The 25,152-nt window shown below is 41.0% G+C and overlaps 1 protein-coding gene across 2 annotated transcripts in view; it reads right to left on the reverse strand.

The window, feature by feature from the left end:
- trappc9 (trafficking protein particle complex 9) overlaps window positions 1–25,152 on the reverse strand; it is a 237,258-nt gene that overhangs the window by 165,426 nt on the left and 46,680 nt on the right. For both annotated transcript variants that reach the window (XM_036576824.1, XM_036576823.1), the window contains 2 exons: window positions 6,262–6,388; window positions 1,824–1,969 (listed from right to left, as the gene is read on the reverse strand). In XM_036576824.1, coding sequence (XP_036432717.1) covers window positions 1,824–1,969; window positions 6,262–6,388 — 273 coding nt within the window. The remainder of the gene's footprint in view (window positions 1–1,823; window positions 1,970–6,261; window positions 6,389–25,152) is intronic.

A 25,152-nucleotide genomic window follows, 5' to 3' on the forward strand; every position in this document is an offset into this window, starting at 1 on the left:
CCTGGAAAAACTTATTTAAGGTTCACAATCAGACCTTAAAACCACTGTTGTAGCTTTGAGGGAACATTTACATTGTTTGTACCTTGATAAACCTTTATTTTGAATCTGATCTGAAGACTAGAAAAAGCCCTTCTAATGTTGTATCTTGAAGGTTGGAGGAGCTGGACTCTTAAAGGGGCACTGTGGCCAAAATGAAAAATGTAACAGTTACTTCATCTGTTGTGAACACTACTACAAACACAGCTACTCACCTCATACGGTAGTGACACGGTGGTCTCTAGAGGGAGGTTTTCTGATTTGAAGACTAGAAAAACCTTCTGATGATGCAGCTTGCTTTGATGTAACTGCTTTGAGTTGGACGTTTGAAAGCGGACTGACTGAAATGTATTTTTCTTGTCTGCTAGTTGCAGAAAGAAGCCAGTTCGCTAATGCCGCGGCTAGGAAGCCCAATATCACGTTTTATTTGACATCAGTGCTGACGCTAGCGGCCCGGTTGTGTTTACTGCAGTGGGAGGGGGAGGGATTTATGATGTCGTAAGACTTACTCGACTAATGTGTGCTGGGTATTTTACGCAGAGGACACTGATGGTTGAAAATAGGAAAGAAAACAGAATCCAGGCTGAGGGCTGCGATGCTGCACTGCAGAACACTGCATAACAAATAATATAATAAATATTTAGACCAAAATCAGACAGGATTAAAAGTGGCCCAAAGCAAAACTGAAACTCTCTTCTGTGGCATTTATTCATCAAAAGCTGCGTTGAAAGAAGCAGATTTGACCATCCTGGGTGGCGTACAAACTATGATGGCTTACTAAACTACTGATGAATTGGCACCAAGGCACATATTTACATATTATTTACAACGGACACGCCCAAATTTCCCTCATATACAAATAATGAAACACACCCTAATTCACGCTAATGCTTTGATAGTAAGCTAATACAAGAAAAGCATTCAGTCTCATGAGCCAGCGGTGGTCTTCATAGGTCTGTGGGTTGAGCAGGAGCAGCACTGCTCCCCCTAATGGTCAGAGTTGAAATAGTTTTACAGAGTCAGTTACAACGACAGCAAAGAATAAAACATGAACTTAACAAAGTGTAGCCTTTTTTCAGATGGTGATGTGATTGTGAGTATTTTCATAAACTCTGGCTGCTTGAGAGGCAACACTGCAGTATACGAGGGGCGTCTATTGTACTAAGTAAGCCATGTTTGCATTTTGTGGGCGGCAGTTATTACTATATCTGTAGTGTAAAGCAAAAGTCTTTAAATGGAACATAGTCACACATATGTTTATATCAGTGTGCACATAAAAAAAGAAGTACATCTACTTCAGCACAAGGAGTGCTGAGTGCTGAGTGCTACTAGTGTTATCATCGTTATTTTCTATTTTTACTGTCGTTGCTGACATTAGTGATTTCACTGACAAGAATTTTGATTAATTAACCACAAATCAGACATTTTCCAGGCTGTTAAAATCTCATGCTCAACTTTATACGCACTTCCACCAGTCGTGAGTTTGACCTGTTCAGACCACGAAGATGAAACTGATGAATAATAAAACTGCTGGTGTAATTTGTGCGCGCGATCAGCTTTGACCAGACGTGTCACGAACAAAACAAATGAGTGTCACATCTGAAGAAGCAGCCGAAAGGCTCCCAACGTCAACACTGACATGACAACACTTGGACATGAACACTGTAAAGGTTGTCACTGCAGTGATTTCTAGAAAATGCAGATCATCTTTAAGCCCAGAAAAAGGGGCTGGAGTGAAGTGTTAGAGAAAGAGGCCCTGGAGAGAGAAAAGGGCTTTGCTAACGCACCGATCTTCTTGGTGCGGTCGTCTCCTCTGCTGTGCAAGGTGATGGGGGAGTAGATGAAGGGGCTCGCCGACGTCACGCCCTGACCAAGGAGACCCTTCACCTTATGAGGACGAAGACTCGCCGGCAGATTCAACAGAGACACGGACCTACGGTGAGGGAGAGAGAGAGAGAGAGAGAGAGAGAGAGAGAGAGAGAGAAAGAGAGAGAGAGAGAAAGAAAGAGAGAGAGAGAGAAAGAGCGAAAGAAAGCGAGAGAGAGAGAGAGAGAGAGATAGCGAAAGAGAGAGAGAGAAACGACAAGAGAGATAGAGCAAGAGAGAGAGAAAGAGAGAGATGGCAAAAGAGAGACAGAAGAGAAACAGAGAGATATACAGATAGAGAGAGCGAGAGAAAGAGAGAGACAGGTGGCGAAAGAGAGATAGTGATAGAGAGCGAGAGAAAGAGAGAAAGAAGTAGAGAAAGAGATAAAGATAGCGAAAGATAGACAAGATAGAGAGCGAGAGAAAGAGACAGATGGCGAAAGAGACAGGTAGAGGTAGCAAAAAAGAGAGAGAGACAGAGATAGAAAGAGAGCAAGAGAAAGAGACACAGAAATACAGAAAGGGAGAGATAGACAGATAGAAGAGAGAGTGAGAAAAAGACAGAAATAGCAAAAGAGAGAGAGACAGAGGTGGAGAGAGAGCAAGAGAAAGAGACAGGAGAGATCGACAGATAGAAGAGAGAGTGATAGAGAGAAAGAGATCGAAACAGAAACAGAGATATACACAGATAGAGAGAGTAAGAGATAGAGAAAGAGATAGAGATAGCGGAAGAGAAACAGACAGAGATAGAGAGAGAAAAAAGGAAAGACAAAAATGATGTAAACGATGGCATCATGCAAAATGATTTGCCTGTACATCAAACAGATTGTGTCATAACTGCCATAATGAGGCGCCACACCTGACTGACACCTCAAACCCTGATGCACATCCTCTCACTGCTCTGTTCTGGACGAACTTCATGCAAATGACCTGAGCGTCGACCAATCAGATTGTTGATGTGGATTGTGTCACGCCCACAGACACGAGCTGAGATTTAACACTGGAACACACTCTGAGTGGGACTGACGGCTGATAAAGCACCGTTACTACACTAGTTGATTTATTAAGTTTAAAAACAATATTAGGCTGCTTCCTTGAACAGAACTGGCCTACAGCTCTGCACACACCTTCCCTCTTTGCACCTCAACCTGTGTGTGTTTTAGTGACGCGCCTCCAAAGAGGCTAACAGTGGTCAAAGCAAGCGTTTCGACTCTCTGCAATGAAAATACAGCGTGAGCGTTAACAGGTTTTGAAAACATGTAAGTACAAAAAACACAAACTCCACAAATTACTCTGCTCAAATTATTACAAAGTTCAGAACGTTTTATTATTATCATTATTACTTTCAATGAACTACAGAAGTGTCTGTTGAGACCTCAACATCAACAAACGTGTTTGGGATTACTTGTAAATATTTTTCTTCTGCAGATTCAGGAATAATTGCTCCTATCAATTTCACGTTTAATTATGGGTTTTTATGTTTTGTACACATCAAGCTTGTGTCAAACAGCAGTACCCCACGTTTTACTGGTCATCTGAAGCACTTTATACATTTTTATTTACTTTTCCAATTTACAAAGCAAACGTTAAGAACAAGCTGCTCATTTTCAGCAGATGTTTCTGACTAGATTACATAATAATAATAATCCACTTATGAGAAATGAGAATGTCAAAAGAAAATAAATGAAGTTTCCAAAACTGGAGTTTACAAAATGATTAAGAACTGCAGAGAAAATGTGACTCCTAACAACCACCTGGAAGACCTGGTAGACACCAACACTGTCCCCCTCAGATAAGCAGCACTTAAAGCTTTCATCTTTGAGAGAGAGGAGAAAATCAAGCGGCTTCAGATCTGAAAACATCCACAGGTGTTTCTGTCCATCCTTCCACTGAGAGAAGACCACTCAGCGACTGAGAACGACTTAGCTGTCAAGAAGAACCTCACTGAGAAAAGGAGACGGACACATCAAACAAAGAAGCTGAACGATGGACTGACCACCCCAGAGTCCAGACCTCAACACCACTGAATGGGTTTGATTACTTCAGAAAATGCAAAACCAGCTTCTAAGACTGAACTTTGGAGGTGTGGAAAATATCCCTGCAGGTTTCTCAGAGAAACTCAAAGTGAGTCTCCTGAAAAGAATGGAGGCTGTAATAAAGGTGAAAGAGTGGATCCAATAAAGACTGAAAAAATCTGATGTTATATTTGGTTGTTGAGGCTTCTGTGTAAATTTCTGTTAAATATATGTTTTGTCTTGTCTTTGCTGACAATGAAAAATGAATAACTAAGACTTAATGGCTGTTCTGATTGGAAATAACACAAATGAGGGGCGGTCTTAGACGTCTGCAGTCTCGCCCTTTCTTTTAAGTCTACTTTATATTAGATCCAAACCTTTCCAATCGTGTTCATTATTTTGGCAATTCACAACCATCTCTCTTGTTGCGCATAACAACTATTCTGAAACTTTCAACAGCCGTGTGTTAAAAGTTACAGTGAAGTACATTCAGGACGGCGAGGTCATGTTTGATCTCAGTGTTCGGGCTGAAGAGCCCACGGAAAGTAATGTAGAGCCAGAACTCCAGTGAAACTCAAACATGTGACCAAAGGCTCATACAGAGGTTATATTCTCTCCCCAGGTGTCCTTGTCCACTGTACTGGCTACACGGTTTACAGTGCAGACCTGTGGAGGACTGATAAGCAAACCTCGCTCTGATTGGCTGTGGCTAACACACGGTACTGCATAGTCCTGCTGTGAGGTAGCTCTGTTAAAGGTGCCCAGTAATTTATTCATTTATTCATTTATTTGGTTTAACTGGCCTGCTGTCAATCCCACGACTCGAAAAGGAAAAGGAGGGAACATCTCGTGTCACCTTTACACACTGTAGAAAATAAACTCTCTGGATCTACTCCATTTTCTCCAGATAAAGACTGGAACGTTCTGTACTTACTGCTACTGAGGAAGCCCCCCCTTAGTTCATGTTTCATGAAGTTTAAAAAGGGATGGAATGACAACTTCTAAAAGAGTCAAACTTCAGTCCTGAATGACCACTGCAGTGCCCGGCTGACTCTTTGCCGTCTGACTGCATCCTTTCACGTCTTAATAATTACAGTTGATGAGTTTAATCAGATTTCAATCAATTCGAAAATAAAAAACATAAAATTCCGTGGTCTTCAAAAACATTCATACACTGCATTTTCGTGTTGTTTTGTATTGCAGAACTAGGCTGCATTTTCATACTGCTCTAGAACTGTGTCACATTTTTGTGTCCTAGAACACTGTTGGTGGTGTTGTGTTCTAGAACGCTGTTGGTGTTGTTGTGTTCTAGAACACTGTGTGTTTTTGTGCTCTGGAACTGCTTTTTTGGTGTTCTAGAACTGCTTGCTTTTCTGACCTAGAATTGCATTGGGTTTTGTGTTCCAGAACTACATCACACTTTTGTGCTCTAGAACCATCACGTTTTGTGTCCTAGAAAAGTGCTGAGTCTGTGTGTTCTAGAACTGTATCATGGTTTTCATGTTTTAGAACTGTGTCCTAGAAGTGAATTGTAGCTTTAATGTTCTAGACGTGTGTTCCATTTTTGTGTCCAAGAACTTCATGTGTTCTAGCACTGCATTGTGTTTTGTGTTCCAGAACTGCACACATTTTGTGTCCTAGTGAGGCGCTGGGTTTGTGTTATGGTGTCCTTGAGTTTCATTGTATTTTTGTGTTCTGTAACAGTGTTGTGCTTTTGTGTTCTAGAATTGCATTGTGTTCTGTACTGCAGAACTGGGTCGCATTTTCATGTTCTAGAACTTTGTTCTGTTTTCTCTTTATACTGCTTGGTCTATGTGTTCTAGAACTGTATGATGGTTTTCATGTTCTAGAGCTGCGTCCTAGAACTGAACTGTAGCTTTAATGTTTTAGACACGTCACATTTTTGTGACCTAGAACTCTGTTGATGTTTTTGTGTTCTAGAATGCTGTTTGTGTTCTGGAACTGTTTGCTTTTGTGTTCTAGCTTTGCATCATGTTTTGCGTTCCAGAACTATCACATTTTTGTGTTCTAGAACTGTCACGCTTTGTGTCCTAGAAAAGCGCTGGGTTTGTGTGTCCTAGAATTGTATCTCTGAGTTATAGACATATGTTGCCTGTGTGTTCTAGAACTGCTCCATTTGAGTTCTAGGCATGTGTTCCATCCATGTTCTAGAACTACATCATGGTTTCTATGTTTCGAGAACTGCTGCATCTGTGTTCTAGAACTGCTCTATGTTTTTTTTTGTTTTCTAGAACTGTATCATATTAGTTGTGTTCTAGACTGTGTTCTGTTTCTGAGACGTTTCTCAAAGTGCTGTTATTGGTTCTAGAGATATTCCACTCACTTGACGATGGGCAGTTTAGTGAAGGGCACCGGGGGCAGTTTGAGTCCATCTGGAAGAGTGATGATGTTCATTCCTCCAGGACATTTGGACGTGTAGTTCTCCAGACTCTGCGTCACCTCCTTCTTTTCTGTGGAGAGGAGGATGAACAGAAAGAAGAGCCTGAGTTAAAAATGGCAATGGAGACGATGGAGAACTGAGCGTACATAAAAAATCATGAACTGATTGAATGAACATTTGTAAAGGAAATCAGATGAATTCAGCCCTGGTTTTGAAAGCTGTTACTGTAAACTCATGCGTTCATCCTGCTGAGGTTAAAGTTAAGTGAGTAAGTAAGTTACCCTTTATTAGTCCCACAACAGAGAAATTCACCTCCGCATTTAACCCATCCATGCAGTGAAACACCACATACACACTGGTGAACACACACTAGGGGGCAGTGAGCAAACTGAGAGCGGTGGGCAGCCCTATCCATAGCGCCCGGGGAACAGCTGGGGTTAGGTGCCCTGCTCAAGGGCACTTCCGTCATGCCCTGTCGGCTCAGGGGATGGCAGCTTCTTCTTCGCCAGCATCTTTTTCGAATTTTTCCGTTTCACCTTAAATGGTGTTTGATACGACAGAATGTAGCTGCTGCACCATTTAAGGTGGACTGGGAAATTTCAGATGAGAAACTGTGAATGAGAAGCTAACTTCAGCTCATCGATCATCCAAATCATCAGTGTTCATCTTGAATCTTTCTCTTTGCCATTTCGTTAGCTACTAGCTAGGCGAGATTATTTTCTGCGTTGCTATGGTGACGAGCAGTCTGCGCGCCAACCTTCAGGATTAAAGGGTGAATTAGCAGATATACATTAACTCCAGCATTTAAGATCATTAGAACAACTATCAGAGTTTTTTTTTACTACAAAGGAGGATAATTATATTTTTACCTAGAAGTCTAATTCTGCTGGAGCCACAAGAGGGCAGTAAAAGAGCCACATCTTTCCGACCCCTGCGCTATGGAAAAGTGACATCAGGTGCACATGGCATTTTGCGTTTTCCATTGTAGTGACAGTATTTCAATGTGGCTTGAATTCTGTGATGGCTAATCAGTAATTTCAGCCACTTCATAACTGCATTTTAATAGTTGTATACAATAAACAAAAAAGGAATTAAATAGTTGATTGCAATTACATATGACAATGATGTCTGTCAAAATATCATGACATTATGAGCCCTATCCGCAACACAAAAGTCCACAAAGTCTTTTTTGGAGGAAGGCACTGCCAATATTAAAGCACATTCAATACAATGTTTAGGGCATTTTTGCTTTGCTGGGCTGGGTTACCTGAAAGCATCTTAGCAAAAAGATGACTCTTAAACAGCAGAGCAAGCATCACACTGAACACTATCTCTCCCAGTTAAACAACGGATCTGTGGAAAATAAAATTTGCACAACTTCCCTCTTTTTATAGCTCAGAGTATGACATACTGCGTCCTAAATCACATCCACAAGTCTGTGCGTCCTTAATGAAGACCTGAATGAGGTTTGAGCAGGATGAGAGACGCTTTGTTGATGTATTTTTACAGAAACAGTTTGGGTATCTATTGATGTCTGGTGTTTGTTAGCCACGCAAGCCTCGCAGCTCCAGAGCTAAACCAACGAAGCAAAATTTGGCTTCCAAACGTTTCTTGACTGATCGAGTGACTCATCTGAGATAAGTGGAAAATGGGTAAATTAGACCTTTTGATGATTTCTTTAAGATGATATATTAATTAGGCTGGTTTTGGACAGTTAGGTGCAACTTCAGTTGCTTGAAACTTGCATGCAACTAAACTGCACTTGAGCTGCGTAATGCACAGCGTCTCGCGACTCACTTGAAACTCAGCCGCAATGGTTCCAAGTGGCTCAAGTTTGTGAAGCAAGTTTCATGAAACAATCAAAACGGTAATATTACGTGATCGAGTTGAACAACGTACTTTCAAAACATTGAGTTCACAGGATCAGTGGACAAGAAAACGAATCAGAAGTTGTTTTATTTGGGTGGGTGAAAAGGAAACCCCCCCACTGACCCACTCAAGTTTGACAGTTTCTCATTTTGTCAGCTGAGCCATGACAACAAGTGTGAGATTCTTAAAGCTACAATGTTTCTGTAACCAACTGTGTTAACTAGCCGACACTAACAGCTATGTAAACGGCTGCTTGTGCCATCACTTACTCTTCTTTAGCCTGGTGTTATGATGGTTTGGCTAGATTTATTTTGTTCTCTCTCAACACCCCCTAATTTTACACAGAGCTCACATTCATTTGGGATCCGAAGGAAATTAAAATAATTACAGAAAAGGAAATCAAGATGCAGTCAGCCATGCGCTTCTAGGACGTGATAAGAGAGACATCAACTAATGGTAAGCTGCTACTGCTAATGTTAAGCAGCTACTCAGACATTCATTTTAAACATTTAACATCTACATAACAGATAAAAACTAAAAGACCATAGATATTAAAGAAAAGAACAGCTAGAAAAATATACAATAAATAAAATATACAATAAAAACAAATACTTAAATTACACCTCGTGGAAAACTTGAGCAAGAATGACACTGTGTATCAAAGAACACAGGCTGCTAATTTGGGTAATCAAATGTGTTGCATCCAACTTTGGTTTTGAAGTGTTTTGTGTAACCGTCAAGCAGGCAACTCACAACATGTAAAGCCAGCCAAAGACGTTTTTGGCAAACTTGGCTCTGTTCAATAAGACCAAAGAACACTCCAGGTGTTATAGTGCATGGTTAGTCATCATATACACCAAAACAAAGACACCTATGAAGTACCTTCAGTTGTAGTTCAGACATCATGAAAAGCAATACAGTCCCAAACAAAAGTGCAAAAAAAAAAAAGCTGCACTATCAGCATCAGAAACGCTGAAAATTGAAAAAGGTTCTAAGCAACTTCATCACCAGGAAACATCCCCTGCCATGCAAACGAGCAGATTCCCGTCTGCTATCGAGAGGCCATCACCCACGGTGGGATATAAATTTAAACGAGGCAAATTATCTAAGCGGCTGTAAATCACGATCTAGACGGGCGTGTTTTAACATTCAGGCCTGTTTCAGGCTCTGTTTGCCTCGCTGAATGCCACACACGTCTTACCGCCGCAGCTATAAACGTGTTTACGACCCAGATAAGTTTGCACCGCCTCTACGGATTAACAAACAGACCTACATGAGGTAGCAGCTCCGGTTATTATGGCACCAAGCTCTGGAATTCTCTACCTAAAAATCTCATAGCAGGTCTGAAATGCACCTTTTTAGTCCCTTAAACTGCAGGCCCACACACTAGCTCCTCACTCCCTAAATACAGAACCTGAACACTACAGTCACAGTAGATACTGAATAATTCACAGTAGATAATAATTCACAGCAGATAATAACAGTCACAGTAGACATTAATTAATTCAGACTAGATACTGAATAATTTACAGTACTTAATAATTTTAGAGTAGATACTGAATAATTAATAGTAGATAGTGATTCATTCGCAAAAGATAATGAATAATTTACAATAGATACTGATTCATTCACAGGAGATACTGAAAAGTTCACATTAGATACTGAGTAATTCATAGCAGATACTGAATAATGCACAGTACATACTGAATAATTCACAGTAGATACTGAATCATTTACAGTAGATAGTGATTATTTTACAATAGATACTGAACAAATTACAGTACATACTGAAAAATTCACAGTAGATACTGAAATATTCACAGTATATACTACATAATTCACAGTAGATACTGATTCATTTAGAGTAAATACTGAATAATTCCCATTAGATAATGATTTAGAGTAGATACTGAAAAATTCATAGTAGATACTGAACAATTCATAGCAGATAGATTAATTTACAGTAGATACTGAATAATTCACAGTAGATAGTGAGTAATTTACAGTATATACTGAATAATTCACAGTAGATACTGAATAATTTACAGTAGTTACTGATTTATTCAGAGTAGATACTGAATAATTCACAGTAGACAGTGATTTATCCACAGCAGATACTAAATAATCCACAGTTGATACTGAGTAATTCAGAGTAGATACTGAAACATTCACAGTATATACTAAATAATTCATAGTAGATACTGATTAATTTAGAGTAGATAGATTAATTTACAGTAGATGCTGAATAATTCAAAGAAGATACTGAATAATTCACAACGGTTACTGAATAATTCATAGGAGTTACTAAATAATTCACAGTAGTTATTAGTTACTGAATAATTCAGAGTAGATCTTTCTGCATTTTGCATGTTTTTGGTGTTCCTGTATTTTCATTAGTTGAATTATCTTTTGTCAGTGTTGTCATTTTTTCCATTGTATTCTGTTTATATCTGTTTATATCTGAACCTACATTTTAATCTTCCTGTGAAGCACTAAACCCTTTCAATCATTGGTCACGTTTGCACATTTTGGTAATTAAAATGACAGTTATAGTATTCACATTTTTTGCTGATGTTCATCTTTATTATTACTGTTGTTTTTTAAAAGGAAATAATTTGAAATTCAAAGAAAATCTCAAAAAAGTCTTCCTTAACCTGCTAGCTTCTCTTTTCAGTCTGAACATTAGTGCTCCTGCAGCCTCCCCCTCAGCTGTGATGTGGGAGCTGTAGAGTGGATCAGCGGTTTGAATCATCTCCAAACCCCGTAACCAACACAGCGTCGGAGCTAAACGCACTCCACACACCACTAACAGGATTACAGCTAATTGTTGAACAAACAAGAAAGCTTCAGTACAGTAACCCAGTCGAAAGAAAAGCGTCTCCATATCGCTCTCAACAGGAGGAGGAGAGGAACGCTACAGCTCCACTTCCACACGCGCTCTACTCAACCTTTAAAAACTCTGCTCAATCGATATCTTTTATTTCTGCACGTCCTGGAAAGGAACCGTGACAAGAGTCTACAGAAAGAAGAGGACTGGAGGACGAGGGGAAAGGAGACATGAGCGAAAATAAACTGGATATAACAGTAAACACCACACAGCCAGCAGACTGAAAGAGATTTAGTGATGCCTTTAGAGAATGTTCCATCGAATAAGACAGAGAGAGAGAGGCTGTAGAAAGTGAGACTGCAGAGAAAGAAGCAGTAGAAAGAGAGACTGTAGAGATACTGTTAGAAATAAAGGTTCTGTGGACCTTAAATACGTTTTTCCAGGTGTGAAGTATGAATTTGTACCTTTTCATAATCTAACGTTTTAAAACAGAACAGTAAAATAAAAGCCTGGAGGCGAGACGGGGTGTGTGGAGTCAGTACAGCTTAGAACATATCATTTCAGTGGATTATGGTTCAGTTATGTTCCCTGACTAAAGGTACTGAGATGGACCCTTGAGGGAACCACTCCTGTGACAACAGGGGCACTGACCCAGTGATAGAGTGTAGAAAGAGACTGTAGACAGAGACAGCAGAGACAGAAATAGAGACAGACAGCAGAACGATATAAAGACTGTAGAGACAGACTGAAGAGACAGAGAGAAACCGTAGAAAGACAGAGTGTAGAAAGAGAGACTGTAGCCAAAGACTGAAGAGCGAAGGTAAGTAGAAAGAGAGACTGTAGACAGAGACAGCAGAGAGAGAGAGAGAGAGAGAGAGAGAGAGAGAGAGAGAGAGAGAGAGTGTGTGTGTGTGTGTGTGGAGAAAGAGAGACTGAAGAAAACGTGTGTAGAGAGGGAGAGAGAGACTGTAGAATAAGAGACTTGTGCAAGACTGTGGAGTGAGAGAGCCTACAGAGAGATGAGAAAGACAGAGTTCCTGTAGTGTAAGAGAGACTGTACACTGTACACTGTAAAGAGAGAGAAAAATCCTGTAAAGAGACTGTAGAGAGAGATTATAGGGAGATCCTGAGAGAGACTACATAGAGAGAGACTGTATAATGACTGTACAGTCAAAGAGTGTGGAGAGAGAGAGACTGTAGAGTGACAGACTGCAGAGAGAGAGACTGTATAACGACTGTAGAGTGAGAGAGATTGTGGCAAAATAGACTGCAGAGCAGAAACTAGAGTGAGAGCGTGTAGAGAGAGACTGGAAAGTGACTGTGCAGCGAAAGGGTGTGGAAAGAGAGACTGTGGAGCGACAGAGACTTGACTGAGAGAGACTGTATAGCGATCGCAGAGTAAGAAAGGGTGTGGCAAGAGAGACTCCCCATGCAGTAAATCACTGGGCGGATGATCTGCATCTGCGACACAGATAATTAGACCGGACGAAACAAAATGCTTGACAGCAATACAGACAGAGACTACTGTGCAAAACAAGCTGCAGATGAAGAGGTTAAACAGATAAACTATTTCAAATTTCAGTCTGACTAACCAGAGACACATTCGACTACCAACAGTTAATGCATGTGGCTAAAATCTTATCAGGATACAATCCAGACACCAGTCACTTGAAGTGACCAGGAGTGAACAGGGTCAATAAGACTGTGGATAGAGAGAGAGAGACTGTATTGCGACTGTAGAGAGAGAGAGAGAGAGAAAAAGAGACACTGTAGAGAGATACTAGATACTGCAAGAGAAAAAGAGAGAGACTGTAGAGAGAGTGATTGTAGAGCGAGAGCGAGAGCGAGAGCGAGAGAGAGAGAGAGAGAGAGAGAGAGACAGAGAGCTTATGTGTGCGTGTTTTATGATAGCAGATGATGTTTGTAGAAGATGAAAATGTTTTATGATTATTTTCCGCTCAGGTTTGCAGAGGGACGTGTGTAAACGATGGCGCTGAAAGTTCTGTTCTTCAGCTAACGGCTCTTTATTGGCCTCTTTATTGGTCAGCAGGAGAAACCCTCTTTGATAACTGCTTTCATTACACAGGGCCTTATCATTCACACCGTTTCAGCCGGAGAGGAAGAACAAACCAAAGCACAGAGCCAGCAACAACGGCTTTATATCATCCATGATGCACTCGCAGAGTGGGGCCTGAAAAACGAGTGCATATACAAATTTAATTCCTTTTTTGAAAAATGACACAGGGGGCTTTTGTGAAGCAGTACTTCACAAAGATTGTCTTTCTCATAAGAAGTTGGAACATCCGCTTCTCCTGAATATGGAAGCACACACTTGTGCATCCTTTTTTAGGCATATTCTTCCTCCACACTGAAAACAATGAATGCAAAAAGAGCACAATAGCAGTTATACAGCTTCAGAGTGGTATGCGTTTATAGTGGGGGACTCAATTAGAAGAAAGAAGAATGTTCCTCAGATAAAGAACATCTCGCTTCGTTGCGGAAGTTTGGCGTTACCCAAAGATCATGCTGCATTCTGGCATTAGCAGTCTTAATGTCAGAGCCAAACATCTGCACTTCCACTGATTGAGTATTACGCAGCGGAAACATTACGACCGAATACTTACACCCCCTAATTACTCCTCACTACATCAAACCCACTGGCGCAAAGAAACATTACAACCTACTAACCAGCGCTTCAGTCATTAAAGTACTTTTGTGATGGGCAAAGTTTGCCGGATACATGTAATGTTTCCAGAGGACATCTATAATGTTCCCAACCAATTTGCATGGAATAAAAGATCTCTGTATAAACTGCAGAGAAGCGTCTGCTCAATTTACATTTTAACTGCATAATGTATTATACGCCCAAAAGACCGTAGACACCTGCTCATCCTGCGCTTCTTCTCAAATGAAGGGTGTTAACAGAGAGTTTGTTTCATCATTTGCTGCAGTAACAGCCTCTACTCTTCTGGAAAGGCTTTACACTAGATGTTGGAAAATTGCTGTGAGGATCTGATTGCATTGAGCCAGCTACAAGAGCATTAATGAGGTCAAGTACTGATGTTGGATGACTAATTCTGAATCACAAATGCCACTCCAACTCATCCCAGAGGTACACTATATGGCCAAAAGTATGTGCATCACATTCCAAACCATTGGCATTAATATGGAGTTGGTCCTCCACTCCACTTTTCATGTAACATTACTTTTACCGGAACTAGCCCATTATCCCTCCTCCACCAAACTTTACTGCTGGCTTTCCGGTAGGTAGCGTCCACCTGGCATGTTTGGGAAGGCTCTCGAAAAGATTTAAGCATTTGTGAGGTTGGATGAGAAAGCCAGGCTCACAATCAACATTTCAAGTCCAAAGGTGTTCAGTGAGCTTGAGGTCAGGGCTCCATGCAGGCCACTGGAGTTCCTTCACACCAAACTCGTCAAACCATGTCTTTATGGAACCCCATGTTGTGCACAGGGTCACAGTCATGCTGAAACAGGACAAGGTCTTCTGCAAACCGCTGCTATAAAGGTGGAAACATGTAACTGTCTAAAATATCTGTGTGCTGTAGCATTAACCTCACCCTTCACTGGAACTAAGGGGCCCAAAACCTGAAAAACAGACCAAGATCATTATCCCTCCTCCACCAAACTTTTGCTGGTATTCCTGTAGGCAGTGTCCTCCTAGCATCTGCCAAACCCAGATTCATTCATCAAACTGCCAGATTGTAAAGCATGATTCATCACTCCAGAGAACACATTACCACTGCTCCAGAGTCCAGAGGCGGCGTGCTTTACACCACTCCAGCCGACGCTTGGCATTGCGCATAGTGATCTTAGGCCTGTGTGCAGCTGTTTGGCCATGGAAACCCATTTCACGAAGCTCCAGACTCACAGTTTTTTGCACTAATGTTGCTTTCAGAAGCAGCTTGGAACTCTGTAGTGAGTGATGCAACAGAGGTTAGGCACTTCAGCACTCGGCAGCCCCGCTCTGTGAGTTTGCATGGTCTAGCTTTTCGTGGCTGAGTTGCTGTTGTCCTTAGACATTTCCATTTCACAATAACAGCACTTACAGTTGAGCTTTCTTTTCATTTCATTTGCCTTAAACAGGTTTCTAGTCTAACCAAGTTTCAGACAATCTGTGCCAGGACTTTTACTACAGAGTCTGGTAAAATATATTGTCATTGTCTTTGACAAGTTTCAAAGCTCTGTGTTTAATCTAGAAAAGCCAAAACACATTCATATGCACCACCATAGCTAAGTGCTACCATAATATTGGAAATCCCATAAAGACACTTTCTGGAATTTTGGTTTTTTCTCATTTTATAATTTTCATTTTTTTCAGGCATATATGGTCCGAATCGAAGGTCGAGCTCTAAAAGCCAGTGTTCAGCACAGGAAAATAGTCCTTTTTAATCAAGCAGTAACATGGACAGAGCGCCTTCTGCTGTTTGCGTTAAAATGTAGATTAAGACTGACTTGGAGGTGATGACCATTACATGCTGCACAGCATAACCTGCTGGGCCGACCTTATATTCAGTTATATTTCAAACTATTGCAGTGATCCAAAATAGTAACTGACCCGCACCTGCAAAAGAGATTACAAAATTGGATATTTGGATGATGCTCCTAATTGTACTTCAGTCTTCACAAAATGTCCTGCTATTACATTATTACTCAAAAGAAATTGTGATTTTAAACCATGACAATGTGCATAATTCTCACATGATTTAAAAATAAAAAATAATAATGATCCTAAAAAAGGAAGATGAGCTAAGAGAACTGGATGGCACTGTGGTTTGTTTTTTATGGAAGAAAAAAAAAAAAACATGTTTAGTGACCAAATCTTTCCATGTTTGGTGAATTTCGGTGCAAGTGGTGAGACGGTTCTTCTCTTATCAGTGCAGTTTAACTTTTTTCTGTGATCAGTAGAGGAATGTTTAACGCTGAAGGAAAAAGCCACTGGCCTGCGGCGTCCAGACACAGTGTGGTGTTACAACAGCAACAGGAAAGCATTTCATTTAGAAACAGCAGCAATGAGCTGCAATCACAGTCAGCATTACTGCTGCGTGGACACTGCGCACACGCAATTTCTGATTCCAAGAACACAACGCAGCTCTTTTAAAATGATGCTCAGCTAAATTGCCGTGAAGGAATAATCAGTCGATTTGTATGCAATGATCACAATTTCGCTGGCATGTTTTTAAAGCAGTATTTCTTTATGAGAAATGAGACGTTTACAGAGAAACACAACGTCCTGGACGACTCTCTGGACGATTTAACAACCTCAGAGAGAGAGAGAGAGAGAGAGAGAGAGAGAGAGAGAGAGAGAGATGGTGTAGAGGAGAGAGACCATGAGAGAGAGAGGAGAGAGACAGAGAGAAAATGAGAAAGGAAAACAAAGAGAGAGAGTTACTATGCAAATGAGAGAGAGACAGAAAGAGAGCTGAGAAACAGAAAGTAAGAGAGTGAGAGAGAGAGAAAGACAGAGAGAAACAGAGACAGAGAGAGAGACAGAGAGACAGACAGAGTGAGAGAGAGAAAGAGAGTGAGTATGTAAAGAGAGAGAGGCACAAAGAGAAAAAGAGACAGAGAGAGAGGGATAAAGAGAGATAGAGCTGAGAGACAGAGGTACCTAATAAAGAGAGAGATAAAGAGAGAGAGAATGAGACAGAAAGATAAAATGAGGGTGAGGGACGCACAGGGAGAGAGAGACAGTGAGAGAGAGAATGAGGGAGAAAAAAAAAGAAGAAAAAGACAAAAAACGAAAGGAAGAAAGATACAGAGAGAGAGAGATATAGAGTGAGAAAGACAGACAGGTAGATTACAGGTATGTACAGTATATATTTAAATATAGAGAGAGAGATAGAGAGAGTGAGAAAGACAGACAGGTAGATTACAGGTATGTACAGTATATATTTAAATATAGAGAGAGAGACAGAGAGAGTGAGAAAGAGACAGAGAGATTACAGGTATGTATAGTATATATTTAAACAGAGAGAGAGACAGAGAGAGTGAGAAAGACAGACAGAGAGATTACAGGTATGTACAGTATATATTTATATATGGAGTGTATACAGTACAGGAGTGGTGCTGGAGGAGCTGCTCTCTGTCAGTAAAGATGAAGCGCATGTCTGATGTGAAGAGCGCTGACAGAGCGCGAGTGCAGACGACTGTCAGAGCGAATTATCAATAATTTAGAGCTGAGCTGCAGACCAGGAGGAGGAAACAGGCCGAAGTCAACAACCACAGAAATACACACACTACACAGCAACACCTGACACACACACACCTGTCTACAGTATGAAGGGAGCCGTTATCTGAAGCTGGAAGGAAGAGGAGGCTAATATAAAGATTCAGGTTTGGAATGACTGTTTACAGGACTGCAGTGAAGGAGCATTAGCGCAGACGGCCCAAAAGGATCCTCAGGAAAACAAGACGGTGAGCTGCGGCGTCTTCTTATTGAAAACTACTAAACAGAGAAACGCTCCTCAGTCAACATAATACAGCTTTAAACAAAATAATAAAATAAAATAATCATAATTAGCCAGCTAGCATTGACCACCTACTGAACTATACGTTCCCTCCAAAACCACGTCTAACCAGTACAGGCTGTACTCAGATGACTTCTGCACGAGCTGTGCGTCGTAAGTGAGCAGTTCGGTTTGTCAGATCACCATCATGGAGGTGAAGCTTCTGTTTACTGACTGTTCTGCTGATTCTGAATCCACACCAGCATGATTTCCTTTCCAGCAGTCGAAGGTAACATTGCGCTTCTGTGGAAAGCTAAGCCAGACTTCCTCTTCTTTTAACTGTCAGCCATTATGGTCCTTTTTCTTTCGCTATCTGCTCACACAGCTACAATACTATAAATGAACTGCTGCCCTCTTCAGGTTAAGTCGTGAATTCGCTCTAGGTTGGACCCCTTACTGTTCTTCATGGAAACCACTGTCTGAAGCAGCCATCTGAGTTCATCTGAGTAAAGTGGGTAATGAACAAGCACTGCCTCCTACCACATCAAAAAAAGCCGTCATCTGAGAACGAATGAAGGCATTAGCATAATCCCCGCCCACAAAAAGTCCAGGTGAGTGAGTGCACTAGCATAAGCGCCGCCCAGAAAAAGCCCACTCATTTGAGCATAAGTGCAGCAGCATAAGCCACGCTCACAAACACCCAGTCATTTGAGATTGCGTTGCGTGAGTGCATTGGCATAAGCCCTGCCTTCAAAAAGCTGAGTCATTTTAGAATGAGTCAGCACACTAGAATAATTTTACCTCTTACAATTTTCAGTTCCTTGAAAAATCGTTATCAGTAACAAAATTACTTCTGTCAGTCGAGCCCTGTAATGAAGTCCTTTAAGGAGCATTGTAGCCAAAAACTAGTGTGTAAAATGTGACTGTCATGCTATGCAGTATTCTGTAGCACTGCACTGCATCCCTCAGCCTCATAGGCTTGACAGAATTGTACAATTCTGCATGCTTTCATTTATTAACGTTCTCTCACTACAATACCCAGCAAATTACACCATACAACCATTGGGAATCCCTGTGGTGTCACCCAGTTCTGACTGCTAGCCTACGCACTAGTCTACAGGCTAATGAATAAAACCATACTAGCACTAACGTTACTTTTACCTCAGGTGTCAAACAAAATCATAAAGTAACCAGTGATTCCACTCCAAATCAGAGACCAGGGTTTTTTTTAACCCTTCCAGCCAGAGAAATGAAGCCAAACCGACGTGAACTGAGGCAGTCTAGCTATTACTTTTAGCCTGTTGCGCTCCTCATCTGTCACTTGAGCAACATATTCTCTCTACTGCAGAGAAGATTGGAAAACAGTTACTACAGTTCCACAGCTACAATAAGACCAAGCAACAGCGTTAGCCGTCTGCCTTCCGTCTGCGTTCTCCAACTCGCAAAAAAAATTCAAAACAGCCCAAAAAATCCAGCCCAAACCAGACGTTTTACAACTGGTTCTTCCACCTTAACGATACATCATTAGAACGGGGGCATCTTAATCTTTAAACCGGAAAATCTCATTATGGTAGGAGGAGACAAGTAGTTCGTGTTACATTTTCCAAATAATTACATTTTTCAAGAGAGATAAGAAGGGCTTATATTTCTTCATTTTGACCGGAACGTCCATTTAAAAAAAAGGAAAAACTCAGGGAAACAAGGCAAAAAAGAACAAGGAATACAGAAGGAGGGGAAAAAAAGGAAGAAAAAAAGACTTAAGAGGGGAAAAAACAGTACAAAAGCACCAGGGAGAAGAGCAATTACCATCCAGATTCTCATGCTCCCCTGGGCTTCCACCTGCCCGCTATTACAGAAGCAGCGGCACTTTTTACTGAGGGCTGGAGAGGCAGAGTTGTGTAAAGGTGTGAGCAAAAGTATCCAGACAGCCCTTCAATTTAGTGGACTCGGCTATTTTAAGGTCACCCACTGCTGATACAGGAGTTCAACTGTATAATCTCCATAGAAAAGCACTGACAGAATGAGACGCTCTGGAGCAGCCACACATGAGCCGAAGGTCACCATGTTCAATGCCGAGCATCAGCTAGAGGGGTATAAAGTCCCCCAGCACTGAGCTGTGAAGCAGTGGAACTGTGTTCTCTGGAGTGATGGAGCTCCATCCAGTACCTTTAGGATGAGTTTGAGATGCAGAACTGATCATCCAACATCAGTACCTGACCTCACTAACGCTCAATCAAATCCTCACAGCAATGTTCCACCATCTAGTGTAAAGCCTTCCCAGAAGAGTAGAGGCTGTTACTGCAGCAAAGGAGGAACAAACCCCCTAAAAATAACCTAGTAACTAATTATTATTAACAGCTCCCTAACAAATCCCTAATAACTCCCTGTAAAACACCCTTGATTTCAGAAGAAACAAACAGATGGACAGAATTTAGGAGCCCATATCATAGAAAACGTCAAATTTATAAGATAAGAGTTTGATGTAGTACATAAACAGTGTTAAAGCTTCAACACTCACCATTCACTCCCCCAGACCATACAATCCATATATGGAAACTAAGATGCAAACAGAGGCCGTTCTGAATTCACTATTTTTAATTGATGATCTATTCAGCCTACAACAGTTTAGCTCCACCCACTCGCACTGAAGTTATAAGTGTTTAATCCCTGTCTGCTTTTTGAATGAGGCACAATACAGGGCAGCCAATCAAATCATAGGTCATTTACATATCAGTCATAAAGGACCCACAAACTACATTCCAGTATTTCATTTTGTCTCTGAGCTCCACTTATAACGCTTATGTGGATTTCCACATCTGAAAAAGTCATAATTCATTTTTAACCAGTTGACCAGTTTACACGACCAACCACTCTTTATCTCCCAGAGTTAAACAAGCTGTGCCTTTAGGACTGATATATGCAAACACATTCTGCCCTGATTGGCTGTCCTGTATTGTGCTTCATTCAAAAAGAAAACCAGGTTGAAACAGTCGTAATGGTGTAAGTGGGCGCGGCTAAACTTATGAAGGTTGAATAGGTGAGTATATATGCGTGTGGACTGGGTAAGTGAAGGGGACATTTGGAAACTTTAACAGTGTCTACATACTCAAGTCAAGTCCAGTCAAATTTATTTATGTAGCGCCTTTTACAACAGATGTTGTCACAAAGCAGCTTTACAAAGAATCCGGGTCCACGACCCCAGTGAGCAAGCCTTGGCGACAGCGGCAAGGAAAAACTCCCTCAACAGGAGGAAGAAACCTTGAGAGGAACCAGACTCAAAAGGGGAACCCATCCTCCTCTGGTCGACACCGGATAAGAGGACAGACACAAAACAGTATAAGTGGATACATACTAACTTTATTTAAACTTAAACTTCATTAAACTGTATTTATTTGTTTTTTTACATACTAAAGTTGTTTTAGAAAAGAGGAAAAGTCAGTTTCCTATGACGAGGGCCCTTTAAAGGCACATAAATAAAGAACATCCTGTTTAATTCTAATGGTTAAAGAGATGTTGGAAAGTGGTCATTTAAAAATGAATTAGGACTTTTTGGACGATTGGGGAAAATAAAATGCATAAAAATGTAGAATATGGGCTCTTTAAATTGATATTCTGCTATTTTAGGCCTTGCAACGAACTGGTGACCTGTCCAGGGTGTTTCCTGCCTTCCGCCCATTGAGAGCTGGGATAAGCTCATAGCACCCTCTGCAACCCAGGCAGATACGCAGCGTAGATAATGTGTGTGTGTGTGTGTATTTATTTTAGTTTGTCACAGTGTACATCTGAGGGTCCATCTTCAACTCTACCGCTACAATACTTGTGTGTTTCCAGAACCGTTCCAGCAATTTAGAGAACGTGCTACTAAACATCGATTTAAAAAAGCCTCGAATTTCACAGCGTCGTCGGAGCCAACGGTGAAAGCGAATCTCCGTGCGGCAATTTACACCTCTGATTTCACAGGAACTCTCCAAACTCTCCTCGCAGCACATGCCTTCTAATTAAAGCGCTTCATTTGGCCACGTCGCCTCATTTTCACAACTGCTGGCAAAAAATAGCTTCGAAGCACCAACCTCAAATAGCTTGTTATCACACTACTCCACCCAGACAATATAACCCCGGCTGACACTTCCAGCCTGACGAACACGGCTCGACAAACAGCTAATTAGACAGAGGCCTGCCTTCCTTCGCTGCGTCTCTCTTCTGACGAGCCGCTCCTGCCTGCCGGCCAGCTTCCGACTTTCCGTATCGTTCTCCCTCTGCACCTCCTACTCAGACCTGTCGCCCCAAACCAATTTTGAGCCGGGCGTTTGGGCCTCGATGAGCAGCCACTTGTTTAATCAAGTATGAATCTCTGTGGAGGCTGTGGGCATTTTTCATGCAAGCAATCATAAATAATCGTGGGAAAGTGGGCGTCTCTCACAAGTAGAAGTTTAGAGGGAATTGCACTGACTAAGGCCGCACCCGGCGTGTACCTGTAACAGAGGCATTTAAATGTGTTTTAGGTTCTTTGTATCATGAAAGAGTTCTTCACGTTGATGGACAATGTGTTGTATAGCATATATATTGAAAAGGGTTCTATACGGCACAAAAAAGGGTTCTTCTATGGTTACAAGCTAAACATGGTAATAGCAAAGCCCTTTTTGGTGCTGCATAGCACCCCTTTTCAAAAAAGTTCTATATAGAACCAGATACAGCACATTCTCCATTAATCCGAAGAACCATTTCATGATGCACAGAACCCTTTAATCATGCAAAGGGTTCGTTGAGTGTTCACAATTCTATACAGAACCGTTTTCTTTACTAAAGAACCTATGAAGAGCCATCTTTTTTAAGAGTGTATGATACTTTATAAACTACCTTCTTTCTTGCTGCTGTTTCTGTGTTGTGTCTTGTGCTTGGGGCTCAGTGGGCTCACGAGCTTCGTCCTCAGCAGGAAGTCAGTTGAGCAGCAGAAGGTGAATTACGGTCACATGACCCTGAGCATAGCTCAGCTCAACTCAGCTCAGCTCAGAATGGCTAGCAGAGGTCAAACAAAGCAATTGAGAGGAAATGTGGATTTGTAGGTGAGTCTGCCTGAGGAAGATGTAGAAGGTTTGACAGAGCTAAATAAACCACAGAGAGAGAGAGAGAGTGAGAGAGTGAGAGAGAGAGAGAGAGAGAGAGAGAGAGAGGGGGAGGGAGAGAGAGAAGATCACAGGGCACCTCCACAGAGAGACCAATCTAGCGGATCAGTGGTGGACAACACAAAGGATAATGGACATCCCTCCACAGAGAAAAAGAAAGAGAAATCAAACATTTCTCTCACACAGTACCTACATGTAGGGTGTGTGAGAGATGTTTTATATATATGTCCTATACTGTGCAAAAGTCAGAATTTGTCTTTTTCATTTAATTACCAGTCAAAATGGCCATTAAGTACACATTTTTAATTATTTTCAGTACAATATCACATTTTTCAGTGTTTTTTCTGGTCACGCTTTACCTTTATTACAGCTTTCATTCTTTTCAGGAGACTCACTTTCAGTTTCTCTAAGAAACCTGCAGGGATATTTTCCACACCTCCAAAGTTCAGTCTTAGAAGTTGGTTGATCATTTTCTGAAGTAATCAAACCCATTCAGTGGTGTTGAGGTCTGGACTCTGGGGTGGTCAGTCCATCGTTCAGCTTCTTTGTTTGATGTGTCCGTCTCCTTTTCTCAGTGAGGTTCTTTCTGACAGCTACACGTCCTTTCAGACCCACAGCGCTGAGTGGTCTTCTCACAGTGGAAGGATGGACAGAAACACCTGTGGATGTTTTTTTAGATCTGAAGCAAAATCTCCTCAGAAGTATCTCCTGAACAATGAATAACTTATAGCTGAATGGAATAAATAACTTGGCCATTTTAAATGAAAATTAAACAAATGAGGTTGGTCTCCAAATTTTGCACAGTACTGTAAGTATCTCTACATTATTTAGTCTCATCTGTGCTAAATATGCCGTCACTGTCCCTTACAACTTTACATCTCCACAATGGCAGCTTTACAGGAGAAAGATTTTTAACCAAGTAACTTTAGACCATTTTGTTTGGCCTATTCATCATGAAATTTTAACACAATGCAATGGGTAACGCAAGGGGGAAAAAATGTCTACATATATATATATATATATATATATATATACATACACATACACATAAAAATGGAGATACAAGGTTTTGTTATCATTTTTCAGTTTTTGACATAATTTGAAAATAATTCTCGTCCAACATCAGTGTCTGACCTCACAAATGCGCTTCTGGAGGAATGGTCAAAAATTCCCATAAACACGCTCCTAAACCTTGTGGAAAGCCTTCCCAGAAGAGCTGAAGCTGTTATAGCTGCAAAGGGTGGGGCAAATTAATATTAAACCCTACGGGTTAAGAATGGGATGTCACTCAAGCTCATACGCATGTGAAGGCAGACCAGCGAATACTTTTGGCAATATAGTGTGTGTGTGTGTGTGTGTGTATATATATATATATATATATATATATATATATATCTATACTATATCATATACTACATATATGCACACACACACAGACAGTGACAATATGCAAGTATCTATTTTAAGTAAAAATCTTTTCATCTTAGTCTTAAACCTAACCCTGATCCTAACTTGAAGGAAATGTTTTTGCCTTTTCAGTTTAAAAAACTAAAACGTGAAGCTTTTGTAAAAAGCACTTTGTTGGTCGTGCAGGTTAGGCCTGCTGTTGTCCATTTACACATGTTAAACCAAGCAGAAAAGCTGGGTCTAAAAGAACAGTGATTAAGCACAGCGTGTGTTTGTGGAGAGAGGATCTGGCAACAACATCTCAGTGAGAGCCAAAACATTCCAAATGAACCCCTAAAAGCTGGATTTCCTTCTGTCGTCTGAGCGAAACTGAACGTTTCTCGCTCTGCTGAAGGTTAAAGTTGCACTCCAGTGGCAAATACTTAAATGACATGAACCTGTGATGTGTTGAGCTGTTTTTGCCTCTGGTGCTAACATGTACAGTACAGTGGGGCAAGAGCAGCTTAGCTAACAGCTCCACAAACAAAAACAGGTTTACACCCTCAGATTTGAGTCTCTATCCTTTAAAGTCATGTCAGTGGATCTTCACTGAGCCAGAAATAAACCTGAGCTGTAGGGTGTGAAAGTGTAGCATGCTAAGCTACTGCTACTTCCCACCAGGATAGTTCTACACCATGTTTGACAGTTTATTAGTCAGATGTGAAATACATATTGGCCACCGTGATAATCTTAAATACCAACATTTATCTATTTTAATTAACGGCTAACTACACAGTCCAAACATCTCAAACATCAAGTCAGCTATGTTAAGGCCTCAGCATACCTCTTGTGGAGAGGGCATTTGCCTGGCTTTAGCAAACAATATGATGTAATTGCGGAGAGCTGTGCGAACTCTGCGGACAAAGAAACTACATGACAAAGACCGTCATTGGTCAGAAAAAAAAGGCGTGCCATTAAACTAAGATGGACATATTTGTTTTGCAAAAAGTATGTTGAGTGCTTTGGCAGAGACAACAATATTTCACTGTTACAATGAATAACTCCTAAATGTAAGATGCTAAGTCAGTTATTCCGTAGTACTAACTAGTAGTAAACACCAAACATATTAGGTTTACAAGAGGACAAGGCCAAAGTTCGCTTC

Source organism: Colossoma macropomum, unplaced genomic scaffold, assembly GCF_904425465.1.
Source record: "Colossoma macropomum unplaced genomic scaffold, Colossoma_macropomum, whole genome shotgun sequence".
Taxonomy (NCBI): Eukaryota; Metazoa; Chordata; class Actinopteri; order Characiformes; family Serrasalmidae; genus Colossoma; species Colossoma macropomum.